This window comes from Falco peregrinus, chromosome 8, assembly GCF_023634155.1.
Source record: "Falco peregrinus isolate bFalPer1 chromosome 8, bFalPer1.pri, whole genome shotgun sequence".
Classification (NCBI taxonomy): Eukaryota; Metazoa; Chordata; class Aves; order Falconiformes; family Falconidae; genus Falco; species Falco peregrinus.
Genome location: NC_073728.1, coordinates 59,382,885 through 59,409,238, shown reverse-complemented (window position 1 = coordinate 59,409,238; position 26,354 = coordinate 59,382,885). Strand labels below are relative to the sequence as shown.

The following is a 26,354-nucleotide window of genomic DNA, read 5'->3' as shown; positions in this document are numbered from 1 at the left end:
TGCCCAGCAGCTGGGGTCTGAACCCACCCTGTGGGCCCTGGCTGCTGCCACCCAAGCCCCCCAGGGACTTCTATACTCTCTCCTCTTGCCTGGGGACACAAAGAGCCTGGCTGGGACCTGCCTTGATGGCAGGAGACTCCATTTTACCTCAGGGCTGGCAGACCTTGCTGGCTCCTCGTCCTGAGGGCACACACAGGAACATGGCTGACTCCCTCACCACAGGTCCACAAGGATGATTCAGCCTGAGGTAGCACCCAGGTGAGAAGAATTGAAGACAATATGTTACCTTGTTTTAACCACCCTGGTGCAGAGAGGGGTCCTGTGGCCACACAGGGTCCCCCCAGCCCCATGCAGAGGCAGGGTTGAGCCCAGCCAGCTGCACACTTGCCTTCACCACCCTCCTCAGCAGGGAGACATGTTGGGGTGCAGCCTGCAGACCTTTCCCTGTCCCCAGCTGGGCTGGGGGACACAGGGGGATCCCAGGTCTCCTCCTCTCCCAGTACCTCCAAGCCTGGAGCTCACAGCAACCCAGTCACCACTAGGCAGGCACCAGGCTCAAGCAAAGACCCTTCCTCCCCAGGAGCCCCTCTGCACAGTCATACTGCCTTGCTGGTGGGGAGGCTATTTGAAGCTGTTTCCTAATTGACAACCTGGCAGGCACCTGGGAGCAGTAATTAGGCACTTTGTTAACCCTTCCCTGGACCATGCCTCTTCCAAAACAGGAGGTGAGGCTTGCAGCAGAACAGTTCTCCTAGGGATGCTCAAGTCAGCAAGATGCTAGCAGACCAAGTCAGACACAGGGTGCCCCTTGCTCTCTGCTCTATCTCTGGGTAACCTCAGGCTGCAGCAGAAGTTCACAGCAGCAATGGAGTGGGAAGTTGTGGCCACCACCTGACAGCACTGGGAAGCACAGGGGGGGAAGGTTCTGCCTGGGGTGAGCCAGCCAGCTCTGCCTTAGCTGCACCCAGCTACAGCCACCTCGGTGAGGGGGTGACAGGGACGCCGGCTGTGAAATGTGGGCAGAAAGAGATGATCTTTTCCAAAATGTCTGCACGGAGGTGGCTGTTGAGCCTGCACTTGCAATGGAAAGGTGCCAAGCAGAGAAGTGCCCCTGTTGCCTCTGCACACCGGAGGGGAATGAGCTTCTCCAAAGGGGGCAATCAAAGAGGTACCAGCAAGGCAAGGTCTTGGGCCAAGAGATGAGAGCATGGCTGACTGCTGGAGATGACTAAAAGTCATGGGAACAGGGAGACAGCTCTTGGTTTTGGCCAGAAGGATGGCTGGAGAACATGAGGGAGTCCAAGAGAAGGAAAGGCAGCTTTTGGCCAGAGAAGATTTCCTCTCAGCAGTTTTTCCTGGCAGGATGTGGGGAAGAAGAACATGAAGTAAAGGCAGCATGGTGCACTGGGGGGCTCCTGCCCAGAGCTGGGGGGCTGTCAAGTGGCTGGGCCACAGGAGATGTCTGCCTGATTATCCTTTCCTCCTTTTGAGCCAAAGGGGCTTTTTAAAGGATGTTTGTTTCCCTCCTTCTTCTTTTTAAGTTTGGTTTTGTTGGGTTTTTTTTTTCCAGGAACAAATGCCAGCTCAGACAGAACTGACTCACCAGTGTTAACAAGTATCAAACCAGACAGGTTTAATACAAAGGAGGGAAACAATCTCTCAGCCTCCCTTCTCTTTGAGGGGGCCCCTTGCAGAGCATCTCTGATGGCAGTGGTCCACAGGTGACAAGTCACAGCCTGTACACACAAGTCCCCAAGCTGGGCTGGGCACAACTGGGGATGCTCAGTGGGACAAGCTGTCTGCTGAGGTTCCTCCCTCATTAGTGGCCATCTCTTCCTGCCTGCAGGCTGCACCCCACATTCTGTGGTTGCAAACAGCAGCTCAGCCACAGGAGTGCTGCTGGGGCTCGCATGCCCAAACAGCTCTGAGCAAGGGGCAGAGATGCTCTCAGAGGAGCTGCAGCCTTACTTTGAGTAACTTGAAGCCCAGGAATGTCTGTGGAGGCCCTGATGGCCAGGAAGGCGTGCTGAGAGATGGCATGAGATTTGCTCAGTGCCTGGCTAGCTGCAGGCTGGCTGTGGAGGGGAGAATGGAGGCTGCTGTGAGCACTGGTTGGGAGCACTGGGATTTCAGGCTTGTTTCCCAGGCTGGGAGCAGGGCTGGATCATTCCAGCCCTACAGGACCCCTGCACTGAGTATAGCTGGCCATGGTGTCATGCCTGTCTGAACTGCCCTGCAGCAGTCTGGGGACACACGGGACACCCATGTACCCAGTGAACTGGTAGTACCCAAACAGCTAAAAACCCTGGTTGCAGCCGGCCAGGGTTTTTATCTGCAGTCCAAGTTTTTCTGCTTCCCTGAGCTCTTCCATGAGGTGTCTGTCTCATCACTGGAGAGAATTGTTTGAGAGTAGGGAAAATGTCCTGCTGGGAGTTCCCATGTCTGGCTACTCATTCCCAGCGCCATGACCCCTCTTTGGTGCATCCTGACAAGCAAAAGGCCTGCCAGGCAGGGATAGGGCAGTGGGAGCCAGCTGGGTTCAGGGCTGAGGTCTACCAGTTCCGCCTCCCTGCTTCCTCCCAAGCCTTTGCCGCAGCCTCTCTGGAGACAAGGTGATTTTTTTTCCCTGGCTGATTCAGCTCCTGGACAAAAATGCCCTGTCTGCCTGTTGTGGCTGAACCGTGCCAGGTGACTCAGAACATATCTGGGAAGAATCAGCCTGAGCTCGTCAGGGGGTCTGCAAACCTCCTCTCCGGCAAACTGAGCAAAGTCAGGAGCCCAGAGCAGACCATGCTGGAAGGGGGAGCCTTGCTGGGACCTGTCTGCTGCTGCAGCCAGTGCCTTCAGCCTTTGGGTACACAAGGGGTTTGCTGAGGGAGGCACGTCTGCTGCCAGTGGTGACTTGCACCAGGGCTGCATCATGCAGCCTGAAAACAGGGTCAACATAAATATATTTGAACCTCAGTTCAAAATCCCCTCTTCACAGCAACCCCAGGCTCTCCAAGCATGTGGCTCAGAGCTGGCTGCAAACAGCTCCACTCAGCAGCCGGGGGCATTTCCAGGAGGAGCAGTTTCACTGGAGCCAGAGAGGAGAAAACAGGGCTGGACTCAGAGGTGCCTGCCTCTCAAGGCACTGGGGGACCCCAGCACTTCTGCAGATGTGACTGGGGAAAGGTGAGGGGAGCAGGAGGAAAGCAAAGGGACATGAGGACCTAAGGGAGTGGCAGTGTGGGGAGCCAGTATTTTGGAGTTGCATCTTTAAAGAGTATCAGCAACTTCCTCATCCCAGAGGGAGGGGAGGAGAGCCCGGCTCAGAGGAGGGCTGGACACGGTGAGCCCTGTGCACTGTTGTGTGGCTCTTGCTGGTGTCCTCCCCATTGCTACCTCCAGTCTCTCCCACCACCCTGAGCTACTAAACTATGTGGAAAAGTCAGCAGCTCTGTGGTGTATCCCATTTCCTTCAGCCCAACACTGTTCAGTCTGGCATCTCCCACATCCCTACCCTGATGTGAGGACAAACACAGCAATGCTCCCAAGGAGCGTGCAAGCCCTTGTCTGGGGCTACTGGCCCAAACCTCAAACACTGGGAATACACATAGGAACTGCTCCCGGTGTCCTTCCCTCCACCTGCCTCCTCCCAATGCAACACAACCCACAAGCTTGCCAGCTACCAGAGACCCACAAGCTGGCCAGCTACTAGAGACACTGAGCAGACCCTGCCCTGTTTGCAGCCCCTTTTCCTTACCACGTCTTGGGCTCAGCTGTTGCCTTGCTGTGCTTCTCTCTGCCCGGCTCCCAGCTTAGCTTTTGCTAAGCGTTGGGGTCATGCACAGCGTATTAACATGCTTACCTTCCACCACGACATGGTTAAGCTGTATTCCCAGCCCCATCTGAGTGGGAGCAACCAAAACCAGGCAAACATAGGAAGAGATGGAACTTTGCAAAAAGAAAAACACCTTTATTTTTAGACTCTTTCTTTAAAAATGTATTTGTAAAAGTTTACAGCATAAAAATAATATCTCATGGCTATAGATGTGACATAGTACAAATCCTACAAATACATCTGTAAACCTAGGAAAATGTTAACTCTTTGGTACCTTAGTCTGAACTCTGTTTTTTCCTTTGCCCTCAGGATGACAAGACAGCATGGAGGCAGGGGCTGATTCTGTTCAGAGATGCTGCAGAGTAACAGTGCGATGCAGCAAGCCGTCGCAGCAGGAATGGGAGAGGGCAGACGGCACGCTTTGGGCAAGCTTTGCAGTTCTGGTGCAATCCATGGAGGAGGAAAGGACAGGAACGATGGGACATTGCAGGCCTTCCAGCAGGAGTTGGCTTCCCTGCCTCCTCCCACCCCTGCAAAAGTAATTTCTCCAAAGTGCTGCTGGAGCTGAACTGGAGCAATTCCCCGGCCTTTGCCAAAGCCAACTGGATCCATCTTGGCATGTCCCAGAGACTTCAGCCCTTCGGGTGAAACATGGGAATTATGCTGGGACCCCAGCAACCCATGTGCTGCCCCATGAAATCTGACTTTTTAAGAATACCTGGCCTGCCCCAGGCAAGTCCTGTAGACATCATGGTGCTGCCACTGTTACAGTCAGCGCTGACCACCCATCATCCAGGCAGGGCTGGGATCTGCTGCAGGAAAGACCTATGCATGGCCTGGGAGCTGCTGGGTACCCAGTGAGGACCTGCAGCTGCCCTGGCTGCTCTCTGCCTATGCAACAACCTAGGGCAAAGGCTGCCAAAAGACTGCCGAGGGCTGCCAAAGGGCAACCTTCACGTTTCCAAGTGGGAGGGCAACCAGGCTGCATCTGGGCTCCCTGGGTCTGGCTTGGCAGCCCACTGCTCTCCTGTTTGTATGGGAGATCCCGTGGTTTGCACTGGGAACTGGGAACACTGATCCTAGGACCTGAGCTAAGCACTGAGCCCAACCAGAGCCCTTCCTCGTGCCTGCGCGTTGGAGCATGGGGTTTGCTTCCTTAGCACATTAGCTGACATCTTGTTTTAGAAAAAGCCCCCAAAAGGAGACATCTGTGAAATCCCCTTCTCCAGACCTGCCCAGCTTTACACAGGCAGACCTTGGGCTTCCCCATTGCCCAAACCTAACCCACTGCCCAGCACCCTGTATCTGCGGTGCTGTCTCTCCCCCAGCTCAGAGCCCTGACTGGGAAGAAGGGGAAGAGCCATTTCTCACTTCTGGATGACTTCCTCCTGGCTGCACATCTGCACTGCACTTCTGCCTCCCGTCCCCATGGGACTCTACCACAATCCCCTTGGCAGGTGAACAGAGACAATTTAGTTACAAGTAAAGTCCGCTGTGCTCTAGATTTCTTAACACAACACAAACACTAAACGTGACATTCTCACTTAAAAAAATAATAACACGCTCAAACCGAGAAGGACAAAAGGATTAAAACCTGTGCACACATCAGTCTGAGAAGCATCTTAAATGTGGAAGGAGACACCAGAGTGTCGCATTAGTTTCTGGGATACACTTAGGTATGTATGAAATAGTGACTGGCAGTAGGATTATGCATATACTGGTGCTGATAATGACATAACAGCTGTAGAATAAAATATAATCTACAAATAAAAGATATTGCACTAGAGATGGGCCCAAGCTGTGGCATGTGTCCCTTTTTGGAGGGCTCAGTTTGGGTCCACCTCTAAACACAAAACCACAACCAAACAAAAATACTGATCATTGAAATTAAAAACCCAGAGGGACCGGTTCCTTTCAGAGTCTCACCGGAGAATTTATGGCTACATAATTGATGGGCACAGAACAACTGACCATTTCTCCAGGCCCTTACCCACTGGGCCAGGCAGGGACTGGAATGTCGGCAGCAGAGAGAGAGGGAGCAGGGGGCTGGAGCTGGCTCCCCGAGCAGGGGGAGCTTGGCTGGGGGGCTGCTGCAAGCCCCAGCCCTGCCAAGCCCTCTCTTTGAGGAGAGTTGCAGGGATGCTTGGCACAACGTTGGCCTTGCCCAGCTGCCAGCCTGTTCCTGGTTGAGAAGATCTGCTTGCTGCAGCGGGTGTGCATGACCTCACAGAATGGTGATGGGAATAATTGAGTAAGGACAGGAAAGTACCACAAAGTGCAAGACTAGGCCCTTGCAATCGCTGGGCCAAAGGCAAATATTTGGTCATATTTCTCTGGAGTGGTGAATGGTACCATTGTGCAGACAGTCCGGCGTACCTACTTTAAGAAGGAAGAGCGAGGTGGGGTTAGCACCCCACCCGCAGCCAGAACAGGTTTTGGTGCAAAAAATAATTGCAAGAAATCTACAAATGGGACAAAATGCAATAGGCATCCAAGTGTAGCTAATGCCTAAATAATAGGACAGAGTACCTGAGGTCCCCCAGCAGGGAGATGAAATAGATCTCTTCTTTCAGGACTGTGGAAACTATCTGATAGTGGGGAATTAGTAATTCGATTAGTAATTAATCTGTACAAGGTGAAGTTTAGTATGGGATTTGTGAAGTTAATAAGCAAATGGCCAAAAGGAGGGTGAGAAGGGGTTAATTGATGGGGAAACTTTTGGCCTGGACAGAGGTAGTAAAAGTAGCTCTCTAGGGTTGCTCCTGATGCTAGAAGTATTTAATATTTGTATTAGTCAGTCCAGCCCAAAAATAAAAGTTTGTTAACAAAATGTGCTGATGACCCAATGTCTGGAACAGCAGGGAGTATCTTGGTTAGAAATGCTGGAAGAGGAGAAAGACATAGGTGCTTAGATTGGTCAGAGGATGACTCCAAACTACCACTCTGTTGTGCCTGGGAAAAGGCCAACATTACCCAAACCCACACCAGGCAAGTCAAATCCAGTACAAACCAGAACTATTAATGCCCTATGCGAGGTCTAGACTTAACCTCACCTGGAGTACTGGGTACTTCTGGTCATCTTAGACAGAGGATGACAATTTAATGGAGCTGGTGCAGACAGGGGCTATTAGGATGATCTGATGTGCCATCCTATGGGCTCAAGTTGCAGCAACGTGGATCCTACCAAGCACCTTACACGTTAGAATAATAAAGTGGTCTGACCCTACGGTCTCATAAGTTACTGCTTCTCCACAGTTAGGATCATTTCTGAACTGCGGCCATAGAAAATGGCTCCTTCATTACAAGCCGGAGGAACAGAGCATGGAAAAATAGTTGTCATTCACAGTGTGTTTCCTATGGATGGTGCAGAATCTGACCACATGGGCTGAAAATATACTCCACCGGCTGCCAATAAAAGTGCTATTTCTTCTGTTCACATTTTACCAAGGACGTCAGCCCACAAAACACCTACTCCTCTTCTAGCTGCATAAATGGCAACACTGCAACAGTAGACAACTTAAAACAGAAGCTGTTTTGCTGGGGATTTCTGGAAGACATTTAATATTTTTGAAAGAAAAGAAAAATTCTCAGTGGCTCTGAGATGGCAGAAGCCCAGAAAGATGCTGATTGAATTTCTGAATTTTTAAACCTGCCTTTGCAGTTTTCGTAGGATGCACAGAGAGATGTGCCTAAAGTAGGGCAATGAAAGGGTTAATGGGAGCAGTGGGCATGCATCGAACAGAGCTCTGTGCAAACTCTGTGAAACTTCTCCTTTCAGAAAAAAACCTGCTAGTTTCTATGGTGTCAGACCTGTTGTTTTTTGGGGTCCAGCTTTCATCTCTGTGGAGGCTGGGTTCACTGATTTCAAAAGCCTGATGTTCCTCCTGCTTTGAGTCTCCTCATTCAAATGCCAGCTGAGAGCACAAGAGCTCCCAGGCCTGCCTGTGCGAAGTAAGGAGGTGAGAAGCAGGAGGAAGGTTTCTGCCTTTTCATTCTTCCAAACTCTTTCCAAGAGAGAGGAATCCTCCCCAATTCCTCTTGCTCTGCTTGGTTCCCCATGATGCTTCATCCACAGCCCTGGCAGGCTGCAGGTGGCTATGCCTGGCCCTCAGAAAGTAGCAAGTGTGAGATACAGCTCAGCTGTGACCAAACAGCTTCCCAGCTTCTCTCCCTCTCTCTCTTTTGAGGTGTCCCTGGGTTAGTGTTCTGGCATCCTTATTGCTCCCCATAGCCTTGCTAAGACTCAGGAGGGACCGGTGGGACCTCCCATCCTGAGAAAGGGTCTTCAGGTGAACAGTCTATCAAAAGGGAGCACATGCTTCCCAAAGATAAGACACAAAGGTTTTGCAGCTGGCAGGTTTATATGATTTCCCAGCAGATGAGCTGGGCTTAGTGGCAGTAGGTTAATGAATAGCCATATTGCTTCCTTATACTGGCCCTGGCTAGTGGATTAATAGTATATTTTTTTCCCTTTAAATCTTCAATGGAGAATAATTAGCTTACTGTCCACACAGACTACACAAACAACACTGGACTGCCCTCTTTGCTACTGCAACAGAGTCCTTGTGAGAGCATTTGGAGTTCCTGGCATGCCCTCGGGGCTCCTGGTGCCTTTCTGGGCACAAAAGGGTTCAGGGCGTGACAGCCCCTCTAGGTGGGTGCAGAGCTGTGCCCCAGAGCCAGGGGCACCTGTAGTGCTTGTGACACTCTATCCACCATAGAAGAGCTGTCAAGAAAAGAGAACGGTGATTCAGGATCTCTGAGACGCTGGCTGGTCTCTCCAGGACTTGGCTGTGCTTGGAGAAGAATCTACCAATGTACTCTTGATCTGAAGCAGCTGCAGGTTGGTGTTGCAGGTTCTCTACACCCCAGCAATAGGCTCCAAGCAAGTCCCGGTGGCATTTCACAGAACCACGGTGTGGCTAGTGCTGAAACCATCAGAGAAGTGCTGGTGCAGAGGAGATGAAACTCACTGCCATAGAGGGGGAAGAGGCTGGAGTATCATCTGTAGCAATGCAGAAAGTGTCATCTCTTATGGAGATTCAACCCACATCTTCTACTTGAAAAGAAGATGTTGGTCTGTGAGATGTCTCCCTCCTGCAGTGGTTTGATCACTGAGGAGGATGTGGCAGTGATCTGGAAGGTTGCTGGCACTAAGCCACTTCTTTGTAAGGAAGAAGGGGATGGTAATGGGGAAAAGTCTTTCATTCCCCATCCAACACTGGGAAACGGGAAGGAAGGAGGAATGGTGGGACAGGTGGGGATGTCCCAATGTACAAGCCCAAAGCATGATGCTCTGTGACATCTGGGTCAGCCCCTCAGCTGGCCTCTCCGTAGGGAGATGCAGAGTCAGCCCAGCTCTGACTACAGGAAACTCTCCTCCACCTCTTGGTGCCTGGTGGTTGGCTCCTGGCAGCCTGGGTGTGGGTCAGAATCCTGGTCCTCATCCTGCCGGAGGCCCAGTGGGCTGTCACAGGATATTGTAGACGATGTGTTGGCCTCATTCAGCATAGAGCTGAAGGGAGACAAGAGGGAGAGAGAAATGAGTGCCTTGTCCCAATTGTCCTGGTGGGAGAGGATTCCCAACAGCTGAGAAGTGTGTCAGGCTCCCAGCAGCCCCACTCAGAGTAGCTTTCCACAGAAGAACAGACATTATCGGTTGGATCTATTCAGCCGTCAAACACAACACACAGCCAGCTGGGTTCTGCAGACCATGGGCCCCTGTGTGCCCTTCTCCTTAGGAGTGGGTTCGTTAGTCCCCAGCTGTGCTGGCTGATGTACAAGGTTGTGACACAGCACCCTATCTTAGCTCATGTCCCAGCTCTTCTGGTTCCTGTCCATCCCTGCGGGCCCATGCAAGGCCACAGCACCTCAGATGGAGGTGACACTTCCCTCCTCTCCTGCTAAACCCACCTCTGGTCTATCCCTCAGCAGAGCATCCCCATTTCCTTGAGGCCCCTGTTTTCAGATTTGGGCAGTCAGGTGAAGGGATAACATTCAGAAGCAATGTTTTTACCTGGCCCGGCTGATGGAGGCCTCCTGAGGAAGATCACAGATTGTCTCAGGTTTCGGGTCGGGAAGAGGGATGATATAATCATTCTCACCCCCGTTCTGGTGCACGGCTGTGTAAAGGATGCTGCCAGTGGGGGAGCTGGCAGCAGCCCTGGTGTTGTTCAGCCCAGGGATTGTGGGTCTTGTACGAACAACAGCAGGGTGGTCACTCTTCATGAACTCTTCATCCACCTGGTGGTACCTCTGCTCTCGCAGGGCAGGTTAACAAAGAAGCAGGAAGGTCTCGTAAGTGGAGGAAACGCACTTGTGCTTTATTTGCTTTCCCTGTCTGCTAGGTTTTTTCTGGAAGGGCTGGCATCTTCTAGCTGGGTTCAACTACCCTGACTCCACCAAAGACAGATCATGAACATTTCCTAAAGGAGAGATCTGGGGCACAACTCCACGGTTCCAAAATACTAAACAGTTGGAGGCAGGTTTTTGATCTCCTGCCAGTTCTGATTTCTGCAGTTGCTGAGATGCCAGCTGTCTGTCTAGTGATGCCAGTCGTCTCAGCAACGTTCCCAGGATGCCCAAACCATCTCCACTGGCTGTTCAAACTAATGCAGCCTTAGTCACAGCAAAATCTGCTTGCACAGCAGCACTAAACACTGGTCTCAAACCCTGATCCATGGCCTTAACTAAGGGGGCATCCTCCACAGAGCACTAATCTTCTTCTGTACCTCCAGCACAGGATCCTTTGAACATACCTTTCTGTAGCAATCCACCAAGAGGTTTCCCATAAGCACCACCAGCTGTGAGAAGGATGGTCTGATCTCAAATTTCTCCTCCCAGCACTTCTGCATGATATCATAGCTAGCAAGAAGGAAGAGAGAGGGTACTCTGGTGACTTAGCAGTGGGGAAAACAGAGGCAGAAAAGCTTCTGCAGTTTGTGTAGGGCAGGCCCAGGGCAAATGTATATGAACAGCACTTACATTTCATCAGAGGCGTGGGTGGGTTTGGACATCCGATAGCCACGTTTGATGGCATTATAGAACTGTTCGTTCATAGGCAGTTCGGGGTACGGAGTCCCCCCTGGGTGTAAAGGGAGAGCATGAAATCAGGCTGGTGCATTGTCTGCCACCCCCATGCCAACATGCATTTCACACCATGGTTTCCTTTTTTCATTACCTTTTCCGTTTCATTTCACTTCCAAATGGCAATGTCAGCATGGGAAAGAAGGAGACAGGGAATGAAGTGCTACTCTGACTGGTAAGGTTGGGACTGGGACTTGTGGATTAGAAGTTAAATTCTATTGTCTCTGGGAAGGGATCCCTGCTAACACGTTACCAGACCTATAGACACCACCATGATCTCCAGGACACTTACCTAGAGTGAATATCTCCCAGAGGAGAATCCCAAAGGACCACACATCACTTAGGGTGGTATAGAGGTTGTTGAAGATGCTCTCTGGAGCCATCCACTTAAGAGGCAAGAAGGTCTAAGAGATAAAAAATGGAAAAAGAGAGTCAGTTGCATCTACAGCACTTGTTTTGACAGGTGAGACCTGACACCCAATTTACAAGAAGAGAAGACCCTTCAGAGCTCCCCATCAGCTGAACACATGTGCTGACATCTGCTGTCAGCCACTTCTCAAAAGGATCAGTTTCCTCTTTCCTTGTGCAGGATGAACTCAGCAGGCAGGAGGAAAGAGTGTGTGTGCCACAACCATTTCCATCACTGTCTGCCATGATGAGCTGTCATGGTGTGCATTCTCTGTTCTCTAGTTCTTGGGAAGCCCATCACTGGCTGGCACAACATGATCACAGCACTCCTGAAGGGAGTCCAAGCCTATCTGGATTATGGAAACCTGAGACCAGGCTGGAGAGGGCTATGGGGTGACCAGAAAAGAGCTGAAGGACACATCCAGCTTTTCTGTGCTCTTACTCAGAGTGATACACAAAAAGGAGCCTCACTTGACCAGCTTGTATGCAGCCCTGGCTGTGCTGTTCCTGGGATTTGCTTGCACAATGAATACCAAAATAATCTCCAGGAAGGATTGCAAAGGGGCCCAGTTTCATTTCCTGTTTTGGAAGGAAAAACAGCTACGCCAAGGCTGGACTGGGAACCCAGCCCCTCTGCAGGAAGGTCTCCCTGCCCAGGCACTAAGTACCTGTCTGCCATCCTGTGCAAAGGGAAGAAAGCATGAGTGAAATCAAGTAGTTCATAGTGTAGATAAATATCGGGATTTGAGGGGCCTGGCTCTGCTCTCAGCTCCCCCAGACTCCGTTTCTCTGGGAATCACATGGCCTGCTTGGCTGGGATGTATATTCCCAAATGCCCCAGGGCTGGAATGGACATGTTGTTGTTGAAGTCACAGGGGAGGTTCTGGGGAAGCTCAATTAAAGCCTCATCCTCTCCTGCCTAGAAAGATTGGAGCTGTCTTTCTGGAAAGTAGCTGCTCGCAGGAAAACACTTCCTCTTACCCTGTGGTCTAGTGGTTAGAGCAGAAGTCTGTGAACCTCTTCCCAGAGTGTCCAGTGACTCACTGGAGCACTGTCAAGCTGCCTAACCTTGCATTCCTCCTGCCCGCAGCTCAGGACAGGACTCAGTGCTGTGCAGGGAAGGGATGCAGCACTGCTGCCAGTGATGGGCTGTACAGGGGATGATCCTTAGTTTTGCTGCTGCTGCCCAAGTTCTTCTGTAAGAGCCTGGAGATATGGTCATGCAACTGCTATTCCACAGCATGCAGAGCGCATCAGGTGCGGGATGGATGGCTGTTGACACCATCTCCTGGGAGTTCTGCCCTGCGACCACCCTTGGGCACAATGATGAACAGACAACTCGCAAGGAGAGCATGTAGGGGGTGCCAGGCCCAAAGCACCAGGAAGGAGGGGCTTGATTGCTCATGGTACTCACGCTGCCTTTGGAGATATAGTTGGAATCCCTCATGATGTCCCTTGCCAGGCCAAAGTCACAGATCTTCACCAGCTTTCCCTCACAGATGAGGACGTTCCTGGCAGCCAGGTCACGATGCACACACTGTAGGGGGGAGACAAGGCACTGTCACCGCAAGGGGCCCCATGCAGCCCAAGGAAGCAGCCCAGCTCCAGCACTAGCACATTCCTGGGGCTGCAGGAACAGGAGTCACCTCACATCATCTCCTCCATCTCTAGGGACAGCCATGGCTCAAAGCCACTAGCAATGCTACCACATTTTCACTGCTCATCTGGACTGCTACCCCTGTGACAGCAACAGGCATACAAATCTGGCAATGGTAATTTGAAAAACCCAGCAGAAGGGGGATTGCCAGGGCCTGACCAAGCAAGGGGGCTGGTGGGCTGGCAAAGAGGGGATGTCTCCATGTCTGGATGGCCCAATCCAGCAGTCTGAAGACATCAGAATTACACCAGCCTAGCTTGTGCCTCCTGGTTTGCCAGCATGTTGGGTGTTTTCCATATGAACAGCCCCGAGGTTTGCTCAAGACCCTGCCAGACACTACTAGCAAGCATGGTAATTTCGCCACTGTAAAGTGTGACTGTGGGAAGCCGGGACCTCCTCTTCTGTGCTCTATAGGGGAGCGCTGACCATACACTTTTGGGATCAGACTGGCTGGCTGGAGGCAGAGAGCCAGGAATTTCTCTCCACACATCATTGATGCTATCCCTATCTCTTCTCTTAGCCCCACCCTGTGTGATGTTTCACATGGTCCAACTACATTACTGCCTGCCCTGGGCTAAGCCAGACCTTAGGAAATCCCAGAGTCAAGTCCTCTGCAGTGGAGAGGATTAATTTCCACTAAACAAGCACTTCTGATGAGGCCTGGGGGGCTCAGAGCATGTGGTGCAATAGGGGTGTCCATGGAGAGTAGTAGCTCTGCTGCAGACTGCCCTGTGCTTTAGCACAGGGAAGCTATCACTGTTCGGTCATCCTGGTTAATAGGGATGATATAACACCACAGCTGTGCCGCACATGGCTTGGGAGGAGCCCAGAGTCACAAAATTTGAGGTCTGAAGCTAGATCTAAGCCAGGGTTTGCTATCACGTGCAAATATAGTCATGCTGATCCCCAGGGCTGTGTTTCCAGAGAGAAGTGGTCAGCAGCTCTTCAACTGCACGACTACTTCTCCCGTGAGGATGTTGGCATGGACAGAGGGACAGTGAGTAGAAGCTGACCACAGGACATGGCAGAGCACTGTTGGCCTCCACCACTACAGGCACCATGGACCAGCCAGCATACGTACATTTTTGGAAGCCAGGAACTCCATCCCATTGGCCACCTGGAAGCTGAAGCCCACCAAGTCCATGTAGCTGAGGAGCGGAGACTCATTTATCAGTGTTACCCGGTCTGTTCTTTCAGGAGCTGGAGGGCAAACGGAGATGGATGTTGGTGTTACTCAGCACACTCATGGGCTGCCAGCCAGCAGAAGGACCCACTGGGGATTGCTCTGCCTGCAGCAGCAAAGGGAGAGAGCTGGGAGCTCCCGTATGAGAGCATCTGCCACCACTGCTGGATTCGTCCCAAAGGTGACCTTTGCAATATGGACCAGCTCCCTCTGCAAGCAAAGCCATCCAGCGCCCCAAGTGCAAGCACCTCTTCCTCCTGCCGTGGCTGAGCTGTTACCTGATGGGGAATAACTGTCCAGCTCGTACGGGGTGCCGTAGTTAGAGGACTCGATGTCAGCATACTTGACTTCACCCTTCATGTCGGACATGGGCACATAATCCAGGGAGTCGTCCTTGCTCATGTCCATGTAGCCCCCATCGCTCTCAACAGACAAGGAGAGGTGACTGTGGAGGGTAGCAAAGAGGCTGTTCAGATACAGAGGAGAGGAGGAGACACAGGGGATGGGGCAATGATTTGTGGGACTGCAGCTGCTGAACCCCGGCACTGAAATGTCCCACACAGCAGGGAAAGAAGTCATACATCACACATGGGAGAAGTGCAAATGGCACCAGAGACCTCCTTCTACCACCTTGTAACAGCTCAGGTGTCCTCAGCATTAGCTTAAACAGCCCTGCCATATTCCCTTGTGGGTCTCCAGGTGTCCTTGCCCACAGGCTGAAACTTCTTATGCTCACCTTGCCTGGCAGAGCATAAGCTTGGATCACAAGCTCGGCACTGGAGAGGGCAGGAAGAGGAACCAGAGCCACACAGCTCCCCAGGTGCCCAGAGGGCAGCAGAACATGAGACCCAAGGCAGAGCGAGCAGGCAAACCCCTACACCTTGGCTGTGCATGTTTCCAGGTTAGTCAGGACTGGCCTGCAGAAGGCTGAACGGCTGAACTGAGCAGGCAGAACACAGCCCTCTGTCCGCAGCTAAACCTCGCCTGTTTGCATCAGCAAACATCTGTACCCCTGAGCACCTCTCCCTTGAATTAGCAACAACTGCATCTGGGAAGGAGCACCTTGAGGCCTTCCATGTGCTGATGCTGGGCAAGAGAAACCTGCTGCAGGACCAGAGCTGTAGGGCATGTCCCCATGGGCTTGGAAGACCGCACTTAGTGCTTAGGATCTGAGTTGCCTTCAAGCAGAAAGTGGAGGGGGCAGCTGTGCTGATGTCCTAACACTGCTCTATTTTACTATTGTTTTGGCGTGCTGAAAGGAAACGCTGCTTTCTAACTTCCCATGGGACTGTTTCTCTGTGCCGATGTGCCTGCATCCCTTACAGCTGGCAACTGGACGAAGGACCATTTCCCTTTCCTTGTAGCACCTCTTGTGCAAAGGCAGTCCTTCTAGCACTTCTCCCTTAGGCCTGGCAGCCATGCAACCTGTCCTGAAAATGCAAAGCTGAGGTCTCCAAGGGTTAAGACATGCTGGGAAACCCTTTACCTCTGTACTCAATGCATAGCTATGGTTATGCCAATAAAGTTAATGATGCCAGGGAATATTCCCAACTGGCATGGAGCAGCCAGCATGTGTGCTAGCAAACTCAGCCTCCAGGACACACAGATTGCCTCCACTAACTCCCCATCTGCCAGGAGCTGTTTGGAGGTGGCTGCTTGGCACACGGGCTGGTCTCACGAGGTAACAGAGCGGCCAGCTGTGTCCCAGTGCTGGGCCAGAGTTTATTTTACTGGTCTGGAGGAAATGTAGGTATTCTTCCTGGCAGTACCAGTCGCCCTTGTGGATGGGGGCTAGGATGGGGTAGGCACCAGAGGGGAGGGTGCTGCTTTCCAGGTACCTCTGCACATGGTCCTCCTTGATGGTGTTCCCGTACAACTCTGCCTCTCGCCGTGCCTTCTCACCATAGGACTGCAGAAAGGTGTGCTTGTTGCGGTGCAGGTAGTCCACCAGGTCCCCATAGCGGCAGTACTCAGTGATGATATAGATGGGCCCTGGTGGGAGAGAGCACCCACATCAGCCCTGCCTTGTCCCTGCTTGCTCCCCAGGGCAGAGAACTTCACCCCACATGGACATTACCAGATTGCAGATGTCTGGGCAGGGCCAGGGGGCAAAGCCACCTTTCTGGTATCAAGAGTTTTTGCAATTTGAAATTTGTGTTTGGGGAGGGAGGTGGGGGCTAACAGAAACATGCCTTGTCTGTTTCAAACAGGTTGAAAAGAAAGGCTTTCAGAGCCCCACAAGGCTTTCCTAGACGAAAGGTAAATCATTCTGACCCAGAAAACAGGAATTATTCTGAGGACAGTCCTCTTCCTTAACACAGTCCTGGGAAGCCGGGAGAGGAGACAAGGCACCCAGCGCTCCCCTACCTCCTTTGGTGCAGGCCCCCAGCAAGTTGACGATGTTGAGGTGAGGTCCCAGGTGGCTCATGATCTTCAGCTCGGACATGAGGGCTTGCTTTTCACTGCTCCGGGCAGTGGCTGTTGGGGAAAGCCCAGTGTGAATGGGAGCACAAGGAGGGCTGTGCATGGGCACTGTTTGGCCTTGTGGGTTTTGGGTGGGGGAAAAAGGTGGTGTGGGGGCAACTCACACTTGAGCATTTTGACTGCAACTTTCATGGTGGACTGCGAATGGCTCAGGCCATGGGCTGTTGCCTCCACAACACGTCCAAAGGCACCGGAGCCGAGAGTGCGTCCTGCAAAGAAACAGCAAAGAGACAAAGTTGGTCCTCGCAGAGAGGTGAGGAGGGGAGCTTGGAAAAGTCCCCTGTCTGGAACCCCACCAGCCTTGCTAAAGTCATTCTGGTGGGCATGGAGGCAGTCTTGAACTATGATGTTTGGGGCTAGGGCTGGCTTACATCTGACTAGGAAGAGAAGGATCCTTCAGCTGCAAGAAAAGATGGCCAGGAATAACCCAGTACTTCATGCAAAAGGGAGCAGCTGGCCTCCCACTATGGCCCCAGATGGTCCCCTGGTCCCAGGATCACATCGTATCTGCAGGGATCTCTGTGCCTTTTCGGGGTTGGTCTGTTTTAGAGATCCCAAGCCCAAACCTATCACTCCCAGACAGCCAGGACCCCAGGGGTCCATCAGAGGGACCTACAGAGCCTTTACCTAATACCAGCTTGTCCCTGGGCACCTCCCAGCTGGAGTCATAAGGGAGCTGCATGGGATCCACGTAGATGTACTCATGCCCGTCAGAGCTGACTGACTCAATCACCTTCCAGCGGATTTCGTAACGAGGTTTCTGGAAAGGGGAGCAAAGGGAAAAAAGATATCTGAGAGGCTGACAGTCAGAAAGGGCATGGGGGATGTGGATGGGCTTTGTGAGGGAGTCTTTGGTCCCTGCAGCTGTTGCCTCATTCCACGCCTAGACTACAGATGCCAGGGGCATGCAGAGACTGATGGAGTCCCATGGTTCCTGGCACAGGTGGGACATCAGCAAGCCCATGCCAGCAGGAGTTCACAGCTTTGCTCTTCCCAGCCACACTGACACAAGGATACTACTGTGGCAGCCTGGGAGCACTCTCCTCTTTTACCTTCTGCCACAGGACGATCAGGATGATCAGGGAGATGACGGTGAGGACCAGCAGGGCCAGGATGACAGAGATGATGACCACCTTGAATGGCAAGGCTACAATGATAACAGGGACAGCAGTCAGACTCCTCCACCTCTGCATGGTCTGAGTACCCTGGGCAAAGGAGGGGACAGCAACGCAGAAGGGTCCCTGCACCCTTCCCCTTCTCCCCTCTAGCCACTGTCCCCCCTCCTGCTACACACCTTCCCCCAAAAAAACATTGGCCCTGAGCTCTCCTCTGCATGGGGACAGTCCTTGTCCTCTCCTCCTGGGCAGACCTGCCCAGTACTGGCAGGGCCAGCACCCCAGAGATACTGGGGTGATGGGTTTTGACAGCCCATTAGAGGGCTTGCTGCCTTGGGAGAGGTTTGGCCATGGTAGAGTGTAAGGAGCTAGAGGGGCTGGTTTGCTTGGGGGAGGGCTGGAAGCTCCGGGCCTGGGGTTAGAGCATCCTTCCTCCTATTTGGGATGTTCAGTGCATGGATGTTCGAGTCCGTGGCACCATCTAGTGACCCGCAGGCTCATAACAAGGCACCGGGGTCCTGTTCTGGCACTCTGATCTCGCCTCCCTGAGGGAATGACCCTGCCAGTGGTGGCAAGAGGATGTCCATGTCTAGTGGACATAAGGGCTCCAGACTCCTCCTGGAGCAGCCTTTCCTGCTCAACCCAAAGGAGGCTTCATTTTGGGCAGAAATACCCAGCTTTCCTGCCTTCAAGGACTGCTGTCATCAGAGGACAGACCTGGCTCCCAGCACCTCCGGCCTGGAGACACAGAGAGAAAAGTCTAGCTCCGCACCACTGACCCAGACCGTCCCCTCAGGCCTCACCATGTGGGACCAGAGTGATGTCCTGGGAGTTGGTGCCCAGGAAGTTTTGCACGGTGCATCTCAGGAGCAGGGGCTCATCCACCCTGTGCAGCTGCAGGGTGCTGTTCACGCGGTACACCTGCAGCTCCGCGTGGTACGTGGCGTTGGTCTGCAGACCAATCTCTGTGGACTCGTTCCCTAGCAGCCGGGTGGGCTGCCCCTTGGTGCTGCACCTGGTTGGAGGGAGGATAAAGGCACCTGAGAGTTGGGACCATGTACCACCATGGGATGCCTGGGAGTGTAGGCCAGCAGAATACAATAAAATAATAGTTTATTATTCTAATAAATGCAAGGGTCCAGCCATTCCCATGGGCTCCATCACTCCACTTACCATTTGATGTCACTGCAAGTAGACCAGCTGATCTCTGGCAGGGGCATGCCTTCAGCAGAGCATGTTACAGTCTGCTCCCCACTGCTGGCACTGCTGTTCTCTTTGAGGTCCACCACTTTGGCTGGCACTGAAACCAAGAACGATGGGAGTGAATTCTCCTTTCTGACTGCAGGATGGAAGCAGAACTTGATTCCACTATACCCCTAACATGGCCTGGGGGTTAGGAGACAGTGAGGTAGGACTCAGCATATCAATTGTGTTTTATTTTTGAAAGCTAACAGCAAAAAAAGAAAGATTTGAGGGAACTATGGAGAAGACCTGCCCCCATCTAGCTTGCTTGGAGAACACAGGCAAGCACAGAGAAAAGTCCTGGACATCAGAGCTGCACAATCATCTCTGCATTTACTACCCTGTGCAAGGGCATGAAGGCCAAACTGCTGGTGTCTGCACTGCCTCCCTGTCCCCCTTGCTGTGAGACCAAGTGTGAGATATTGCAAACGAGCATGTGTCTTGCTCGAATGCTCTACCTTTAAACAAAACCACTCTGGAGCTGTGTAGTTAGAGGAGTAAGGACTTCAGTCTGAGAGTCCTGCAGCAAAGGATGGAGCCACCTCCTGAAAATCCCCACACACTCCTCAGCCCCATGTCTGCATGCCCATCCTCACCATTTATCTGCAGATGGAAGGACAGCTCCTGCTCATCATCCTCATTGGAAGCCCGGATAGTGTAAAATCCTCCTTCTTCCTGCTTCACCCGCACAAGCACCAGAGCTGTCTGGTACCTGGAGGAGTGGAGGAGACAGTGATTTGTATGGGAAGGTGCCCGGGGACTGACAATGCTCAGAGGCAACCAGCTCCTACCCATCTGAGGCATGCTTGAAATCCACTCATGGAAAGGCATTCAACCACCAACCGTGTCCAACCAACAATTTGAAGGTTGCTTTGTGAATTATACACACACACACTCCCTGGTGAGGAACGATGGGCCCTCACCTGGTTTCTGACAGGTTCCTGCTGGTGATGGTGAACTCGCTGCTGCTCTCCATGGTCAAAGTCTTGTTGTTCTTCAGCCATACAATGCTGGGCTGTGGGTAGGCTTCCACCTCCACCTGAATGGTGTGGCTCTTGTGGACCTCGGCATACACCGTGTTGGGTAGGTGGGTGTGGAAGCGCACAAAGCCACGCTCTGAGAGGGGGTAGGAGGGATAAGGGGGTCAGAGAGAGAAGCAACCCCCTTTCCAGCCCTTTGGACAAACATGGGTCTGCAGAAAAATGCTGTGAACACCCAGAAATGGTGGGGCAGCTCCAGATCCATCTCTCAAGGCTTCAGGCTTGTGTCTGAGAGGAGTGCAGATGCAGAGCTGCAGAGGAGCTCATGGGGCAGGCAGCATGCATGGGAAAGGCTGTTACTTTGTGGAGATGGGGCAAGTTCCCTCAAATTACACAAAAGTAGGACAGACTGGAGATAACAATATGGCCTCACATCACCTTGGCATTGCATTGTGCAGAAGAGCTCTTACCCGTACCCTCATGTGACTTAAAGGGTCACAAAAAGCCATAGTGGGAAATTTGGGATGTTTTGAAGCCAAGAAGTGGGCAGCGGTGATGTGGGGTGAGGGAAGGCTTTTTGTCATGGTTATTTAGGGCAGAGGGGAGTAGGAGAGAGAGCTGGAGGCCATGCAGAGAGAAGAGGGTGTCACTCTGGGGCATCATGCCCGGACGCCATGTGGTTTGCTGGCTTTGGGCATGTGGGCAGCAACGCACCGATCACATGGATGGTGATGTCTTTCCGGTCTGTCTTCTCATGGTAGCCCTCAGAGACATTGCAGACGTAGGTCCCACTGTCCTCTAGCTCTGCGTTCTGGATGATGAGGATGGAGCGGATCTCATGAGTGGATCCAGGTAGGAAGTCAGTCACTGGCTCCACAGCCTTCCCTGCCTGCACAATGTGGACAGAAGATACGGTCTAAGAAGTCAAGAGCATGTTCTGCCATTGAAGCTGCAAAGCCAGGCTCACAGGGAGGGAGGAGGAGGGGGTAGAGGACCCCAGTTTGGCTGCCACAGGGACAGGGAACATGTGCTGATCAGAGGCCACTGAGACAAACAGCCTTAATCCAAGGATAACCCCATCAAGCCTCCCTGTATGGCAGCAGCAGTATCCCACAGTTTCTGCCATGGGGATATTGATGAATGATTGTCATGGGACATCTGGGCAAAGGCTGGAGCTGCTGCCCGGAGCCTGTGGGGCTGGAGTACTCACTTGCTTGCGGGGATAATCCCAGTTGAAGTTGACTAGCTCATTGCCGCTCACAGTGCACATCAGGGTAACATTTTCTCCTTGACGCACTATGGTCTGCACTGCGCTGATGGAGACGTTCACAGATGACACTGTGGGAAAGGTGAAAGAAAGGAATGAATAATGAAGTGGGCATGCAGTCCATCTATCCTGGGTGGACTGATCCACTGGGAAGTCTTTTCCCTGGTGGATGGAGTTGGCACTTCAGCAGAACCCATTCTCTAATGGAGACAAAACTAAATTCAGCCTGCAAATTGATGAGGGGCATCACTAAGGAGGCAGGGGGAGAGCTTTGTTGTGCCCTGCCATTGGGCTGAAGGAACAGCCACAGCAGGTGTACAGGTATGCTATGACAATGGCAGCTCACCCTGGATCCTATAGACATAGAAGGTGTCTGAATCCACCTCCTGGTCATCCACAATTGTCCGGCAGAAATAGGTCTTATCCTCAAAGAAGCCTTTGAATCCCTGTTGTGGGTCATAAGCAGCTGGGATAGGGTTCTCCACCTTCTTCTCATAGAGCGTCACCTGCATCTGTGGGTTGGTCACACGACATGGGATGATGGCCTCTGTGTAGCCCGTGATGAAGATGAAGAGCTCTTCAGAGGTGATTGCAGGGAGGAAGACTAGGGAGGGATCTGTGGGAGAGAAGGAACGTTGGTTACAGAAAGCTGCTTGAAGCTGAACCAGGGCTTCCCTGTGCTCCTCCAGGACTACAACACAGGGCTCTGTCTCCAGACTAGTGGGATGCTTCTTCTCTTACTCCCCATGGAAAAGTAGAGCTGCCATGTTGTGGGTTTGCCAAACCTCTCCTGGGGAGGGTGAGAGAGACCCAGACACTGCCACCTAGCACCGTTGCCTCCCTCCTGACTTGTCCCAACACACTACCCATGGGCCTCTGTCATGAACTGGCATACCAAAGACATGCCACAGCCAGATGACCTGCCATGAGGGCTCTCCTACAACGGGAGGAAGGATTTTGGGGAGCCAGGTGCTTAGAGACAGCATGATAGTTCAAATCCTTCTTGCTCCTGTTGGCTAAACTGTGTGGGAATGCAGAGACAAGGACATGCTGTCCCCTACCTGGAACATAGATGTACAGGGCTTTCCTCTCTGCTGGCTCTGGAGCATGGTCAGGGCTGTAGGTGCACGTGTACTCCCCGGTGTGACGACCCGTCACGTTCCTGAGGGTGAGATTGCTGAAGAAGACACCATCCCTTTGCTCCAGGGATGCAGCGAGGGGCTGCCCCTCCCGTTCCCAGACCAGCACATTGTCCCCATAGCACAAGAGGGAGAAGGTGCTGTGGAGGCCGAGGACAAGCTCAGTGTCTCTGGGTTCGATGTGCAGCCCACTGCCCCCGGACGTTACCTCCGGCAGACCTGGGAGAGGAGGGAGAGAGGATTTGTTTTTTGGAATTGGATTCCTCTGAAGTCCAAGGAGAAGTATGCTAGAGCACAACCTCATGCCAATGTATTTGGTTTGTTGTGTTAGCCTTTACACTGAAAAATAACCTTGCTGGATTTGTCCTCTTTGGCATAGCCACCACTCACAAAGACATACTCTCCTCAGAAGTGTCCTGTCAACCTAGACCTTGCTGGGTCACCCTTCATTCCCTGTACCTCCTCAAACCCTTACTGGAGAGGAAATAAGACATCACGGGGTTTAGCAACGTTCAAAGTTGCCCATGTTGTCCTTGGCAATTCTGGGTGGAGAACCCCCCATCTTAAGCTTTAACTCCATCTGTCCCTGTCCAACCTTTCTGCGAGGTAACTGCATCCTCAGTGCTGCCCAGTGTCATCAGGCGGTGAGGAGCAGAAGGCTGGCTCAGGAGGGATTTGGGGCAGCTGCCGAAACTGTGGGTGTAGACAGAGCTGCGCTGGGACGCAGCCATGCTGTGGTGCCGCTGCAACAGCCCAAGGGACATCCTTGGTAAGGATGGGGCTGGAAAGGGGGGTGACCTGGGCCTTCCCCACATTTGTTTACATTCTTGGCTTTTATGCATCCTGTGAGTTGGTGTAGATGGCTCAGGGAGCTGACAGTACAGTACAGATAGTACTGCCAACCTCTAAATGAGCCTGTCCCTGTAAAGGCAGAGGTAGGTCTCAGATGCACCTTCAAAGGCCATGCATTTAGCAAACAAGGGGGAGAGGAGATGATGCAACTCCCTGCTCTGCTGGCTGCCTCTCCACAGGGACAGTGTCAGACGGGCACAGACTAGGCTGAAACAATGTCAGTTTACAAGAAAGTGAAAAGGGAATGAAAGCAAAACCTTGCAGGAAATCCTTTGGAAGCAATAGAGCAGGCAAGGTCTTCCTGAATGGCTCCCCATGTCTCTCCCAGCTTCCTTGCTTCACCCTTTGTCTGGATGTCCCAGTGGGGCTGGGACACGTGCTCCTCCCTGGTGTCCCCACTGGTGGGCAGGGCAGCTGGGGACAGTCCCCAGGTACTCAAAGCACTGCTGTAAACAGCCCAGATGCAGCCAAACGTCCTGTTGCTTTGCTGCGGGGGTTTATAATATATATGGGGTCTGATCGAATCCTTCCTGCTGTGGGGGTGTCGGTAATGTCCACCTAATGCAGGTTGTTAGGTGTCTGCTACGGGCTGAGCACACCTGGCAGTACTGCCTCTGCAAAGGTCTCCTCCTTCCACGCAGCTGCATGTCATCTTTACATCCACCCTGCCATGGGACTGGGGTGGCACTAGCCCATGGACCCAAGTCGTTAGGAGAGACAGATGTGCCTGGAGCATGCTGTGCACCCCAGTGCCTCCCCACGGCAGTGCCCTTTCCTCCCCCTCGCCCTAAAGTGAGCATCCCAGGGCAGCATCCCCACGCAGGGGCCAATCCTGCACACGTCTCCCTGGCCACAGTACTCACCAGTGAGGATGAGGAGCCAGAGAGATGTCTTCAGAGAGGGGTGCAGCATGGCGGGCTCTGGGGCTGAATCCTGCCAAGAACAAAGCGGGATAAGCACAGCACTGCCAGCAGAGGAGGGCTCCCTTGGCTACCCCGGGCAGGGGGTGCCCGGAGCCCCTACCCAAGCCCCAGGTTTCTTTCTCCACCTCAGAAACCTCCCATCTCTTTCCAGTTTCCAGCCTTTCCCTCCCAGCCGGGTGGCTGGTTCCCCCTCACGCTGAATCTGCAGAAGGAGCTGTTTCTAAGGCATCTCCCGCTGGTAAACAGGGGTTTTGCTGGAGGCTCCAGCAGTTGTGTCAGCTCTTGCTCATCTCTGCTCGAACTGCCGCTCCCCGCACTGCAGAGCCCTGCCTTTCTCCCTCCCTCTGCTCTACCGCTTGCCTTTTTCTCCCTTAGTTTTTGCTTCCCTCAGTCCCAGTGAGATAAAACTTGCTAGAAAGCAGATTCCCCTCCAACCCTCCCACATTTTCTGCTCCCTCCAATGAAATAAAGCAAGGCCAAAGAAACTCCACAAAAACCTGAGTTTCTTATATATATATACACATATATATATATATATATATAAAGGGAATATTTAAGAGAGCTTTTTGGTTAAAAATCCCTTTCATCAACATTTCTCAAGAAATCTTCCTGAGAGCATTTTTAGCCCTCCCAGATGCAAACCAAGAGCCCAGAAAAGATGAAGCCAGAGGTCTCTAAGAACAGTGGGGTCTGTCCCCTATGTAATGGGGTGATAGGCAACCCTCCTCATCATGCCTCAGGAATGGGGATGAGTATTTCTGAAAAGCAAAATGAAGAAGCTAACAAGGGGAAAAGTAAGGGGAAAGGCTTCCTCTGTGCCTGGGCGAAGCTGGGGGGGAAATGGAGTTCAGCTGTCCTGAACTTGGGGATGCTCCTGCATGGAGCTCAACTTCACAGCTCAGCCACACTGCAATCTAGGGCTGAGCTCCTGCCCTGCCGCTGGACCACCTCCCCTCTCCCAGTGCAAGAGACATTTTGAACCTGCTCCCAAGGCAGACCCCGAGGAGAAGCCCCCATGACACTGGTACGTTGCTCTGCGGAGCTGCTCGCCAGGCATGAGGGCAGCTAGTGGCAATCTGGACTTGCTGACCTGGCCCCAGGCACTGTCTCTTACTGAGCGGCTCTGCTGCCTCTTGGCCCTGGAGTGGCCTCTTGGTCTGCTTGATGTTAAGGAGGAAATGTTTTTTAAATGACGTGAGCTTGTCAGATGTTTTTATTATTCTCTTGCTTTGGCTCAACAAAAGGCTGATCTACCACCAAATCCTTCCAGGTCTCCAGCTTATTCAGCAGCTTCCCTGTCCCCCCTCCAGAAAAACCCTTCTGTGATTCCTTCTCTCTTCTGCATTTGCCAGAGGGGATAAGAGAACTTACAGGGAAGAGCTGGGGGTGCGTAGGATGAAAGGACCAAGGTGAAATTCAGGCTGTAAACGAACATGACTTCACTGCACCCACCCTCAGAGAGCACCAACCTGCAGGAGAGAGGATGATGATGGACAACCTAATCTCAATGCCCTCCAAGGCACTGCCATGAGAACAGTTAGATTTTTTTCCCAGTTCTCCCTTGCAGAGGTTTGTGATTCATCTATTATTCAATGTCCAAGGTTTTAAGGACCACTGGGATCCTCTTCTTTCACCCCTCCCTGCCTGCATGCACAAGCCAGGCTGCATTCGACCCCTCCCAAAGTATCTCCTGACAGCACCTAAGGTCTTCCCAAACTCATGCCCAGCTTTTAGCTGCCTGTCCACCATCTTCATGGCTGTCACTGTTGGTCCTATTCCAGGTGAGATCTTGGATTCCTCTTCCCACAAAGACAGATCCTTCACTCCACCAGTGATCTCTGTAGGATAACTGACAGGGCAATCCATGGCTCTGCCAGAGCTGGCTGCAAGTGCATGTTGATGCTGGGCTAGCATGGCTGCTGGTTCAGCGAGCAGTGGGAGCCCTGCAGCCTTCACCTGCTGCCTCTGGCTGCTTCCCCTGTGTTCACAGTTGTTTTTAATAAAGCTGCTGGTTTTGCAGAAAAGCATTTCTCTTGGAGACACTTCCCAAGCAAAGTGGGAGGGTGGCAACATCTCACAAGTGGTGAGCTCTCCCTTGTTTGTCTGCTCTGGCCAGGGCAAGACGTATGCCTGGAGGTGCTGAGCTCTGCCCGTCCTGCAGGATGCACGCAGAACATGGCTAGCAGAAGGACAAA

At 52.6% G+C, this 26,354-nt stretch overlaps 1 protein-coding gene across 2 annotated transcripts in view; it reads right to left on the bottom strand.

Moving 5' to 3' along the window:
- Positions 1-3,937: 3,937 nt before the first annotated feature.
- PDGFRB (platelet derived growth factor receptor beta) overlaps positions 3,938-26,354 on the bottom strand; it is a 34,261-nt gene continuing 11,844 nt past the window's right edge. The window contains exons 2-24 of one of the 2 annotated variants that reach the window (XM_027778802.2): positions 25,531-25,628; positions 24,100-24,169; positions 22,307-22,603; positions 21,592-21,861; positions 21,189-21,316; positions 20,693-20,867; positions 19,922-20,114; positions 19,595-19,710; positions 18,930-19,056; positions 18,560-18,771; positions 17,694-17,788; positions 17,269-17,401; positions 16,746-16,850; positions 16,525-16,635; positions 15,996-16,149; positions 14,436-14,602; positions 14,056-14,174; positions 12,732-12,854; positions 11,202-11,313; positions 10,808-10,907; positions 10,582-10,687; positions 9,840-10,078; positions 3,938-9,338 (exon numbers count right to left, since the gene is read on the bottom strand). In XM_027778802.2, the coding sequence (XP_027634603.1) occupies positions 9,188-9,338; positions 9,840-10,078; positions 10,582-10,687; positions 10,808-10,907; positions 11,202-11,313; positions 12,732-12,854; positions 14,056-14,174; positions 14,436-14,602; positions 15,996-16,149; positions 16,525-16,635; positions 16,746-16,850; positions 17,269-17,401; positions 17,694-17,788; positions 18,560-18,771; positions 18,930-19,056; positions 19,595-19,710; positions 19,922-20,114; positions 20,693-20,867; positions 21,189-21,316; positions 21,592-21,861; positions 22,307-22,603; positions 24,100-24,148 (3,282 nt within the window). In that variant the 5' untranslated portion in view covers positions 24,149-24,169; positions 25,531-25,628 and the 3' untranslated portion in view covers positions 3,938-9,187. The remainder of the gene's footprint in view (positions 9,339-9,839; positions 10,079-10,581; positions 10,688-10,807; positions 10,908-11,201; positions 11,314-12,731; positions 12,855-14,055; positions 14,175-14,435; positions 14,603-15,995; positions 16,150-16,524; positions 16,636-16,745; positions 16,851-17,268; positions 17,402-17,693; positions 17,789-18,559; positions 18,772-18,929; positions 19,057-19,594; positions 19,711-19,921; positions 20,115-20,692; positions 20,868-21,188; positions 21,317-21,591; positions 21,862-22,306; positions 22,604-24,099; positions 24,170-25,530; positions 25,629-26,354) is intronic. The other variant, XM_005231793.3, reaches the window with a different exon arrangement.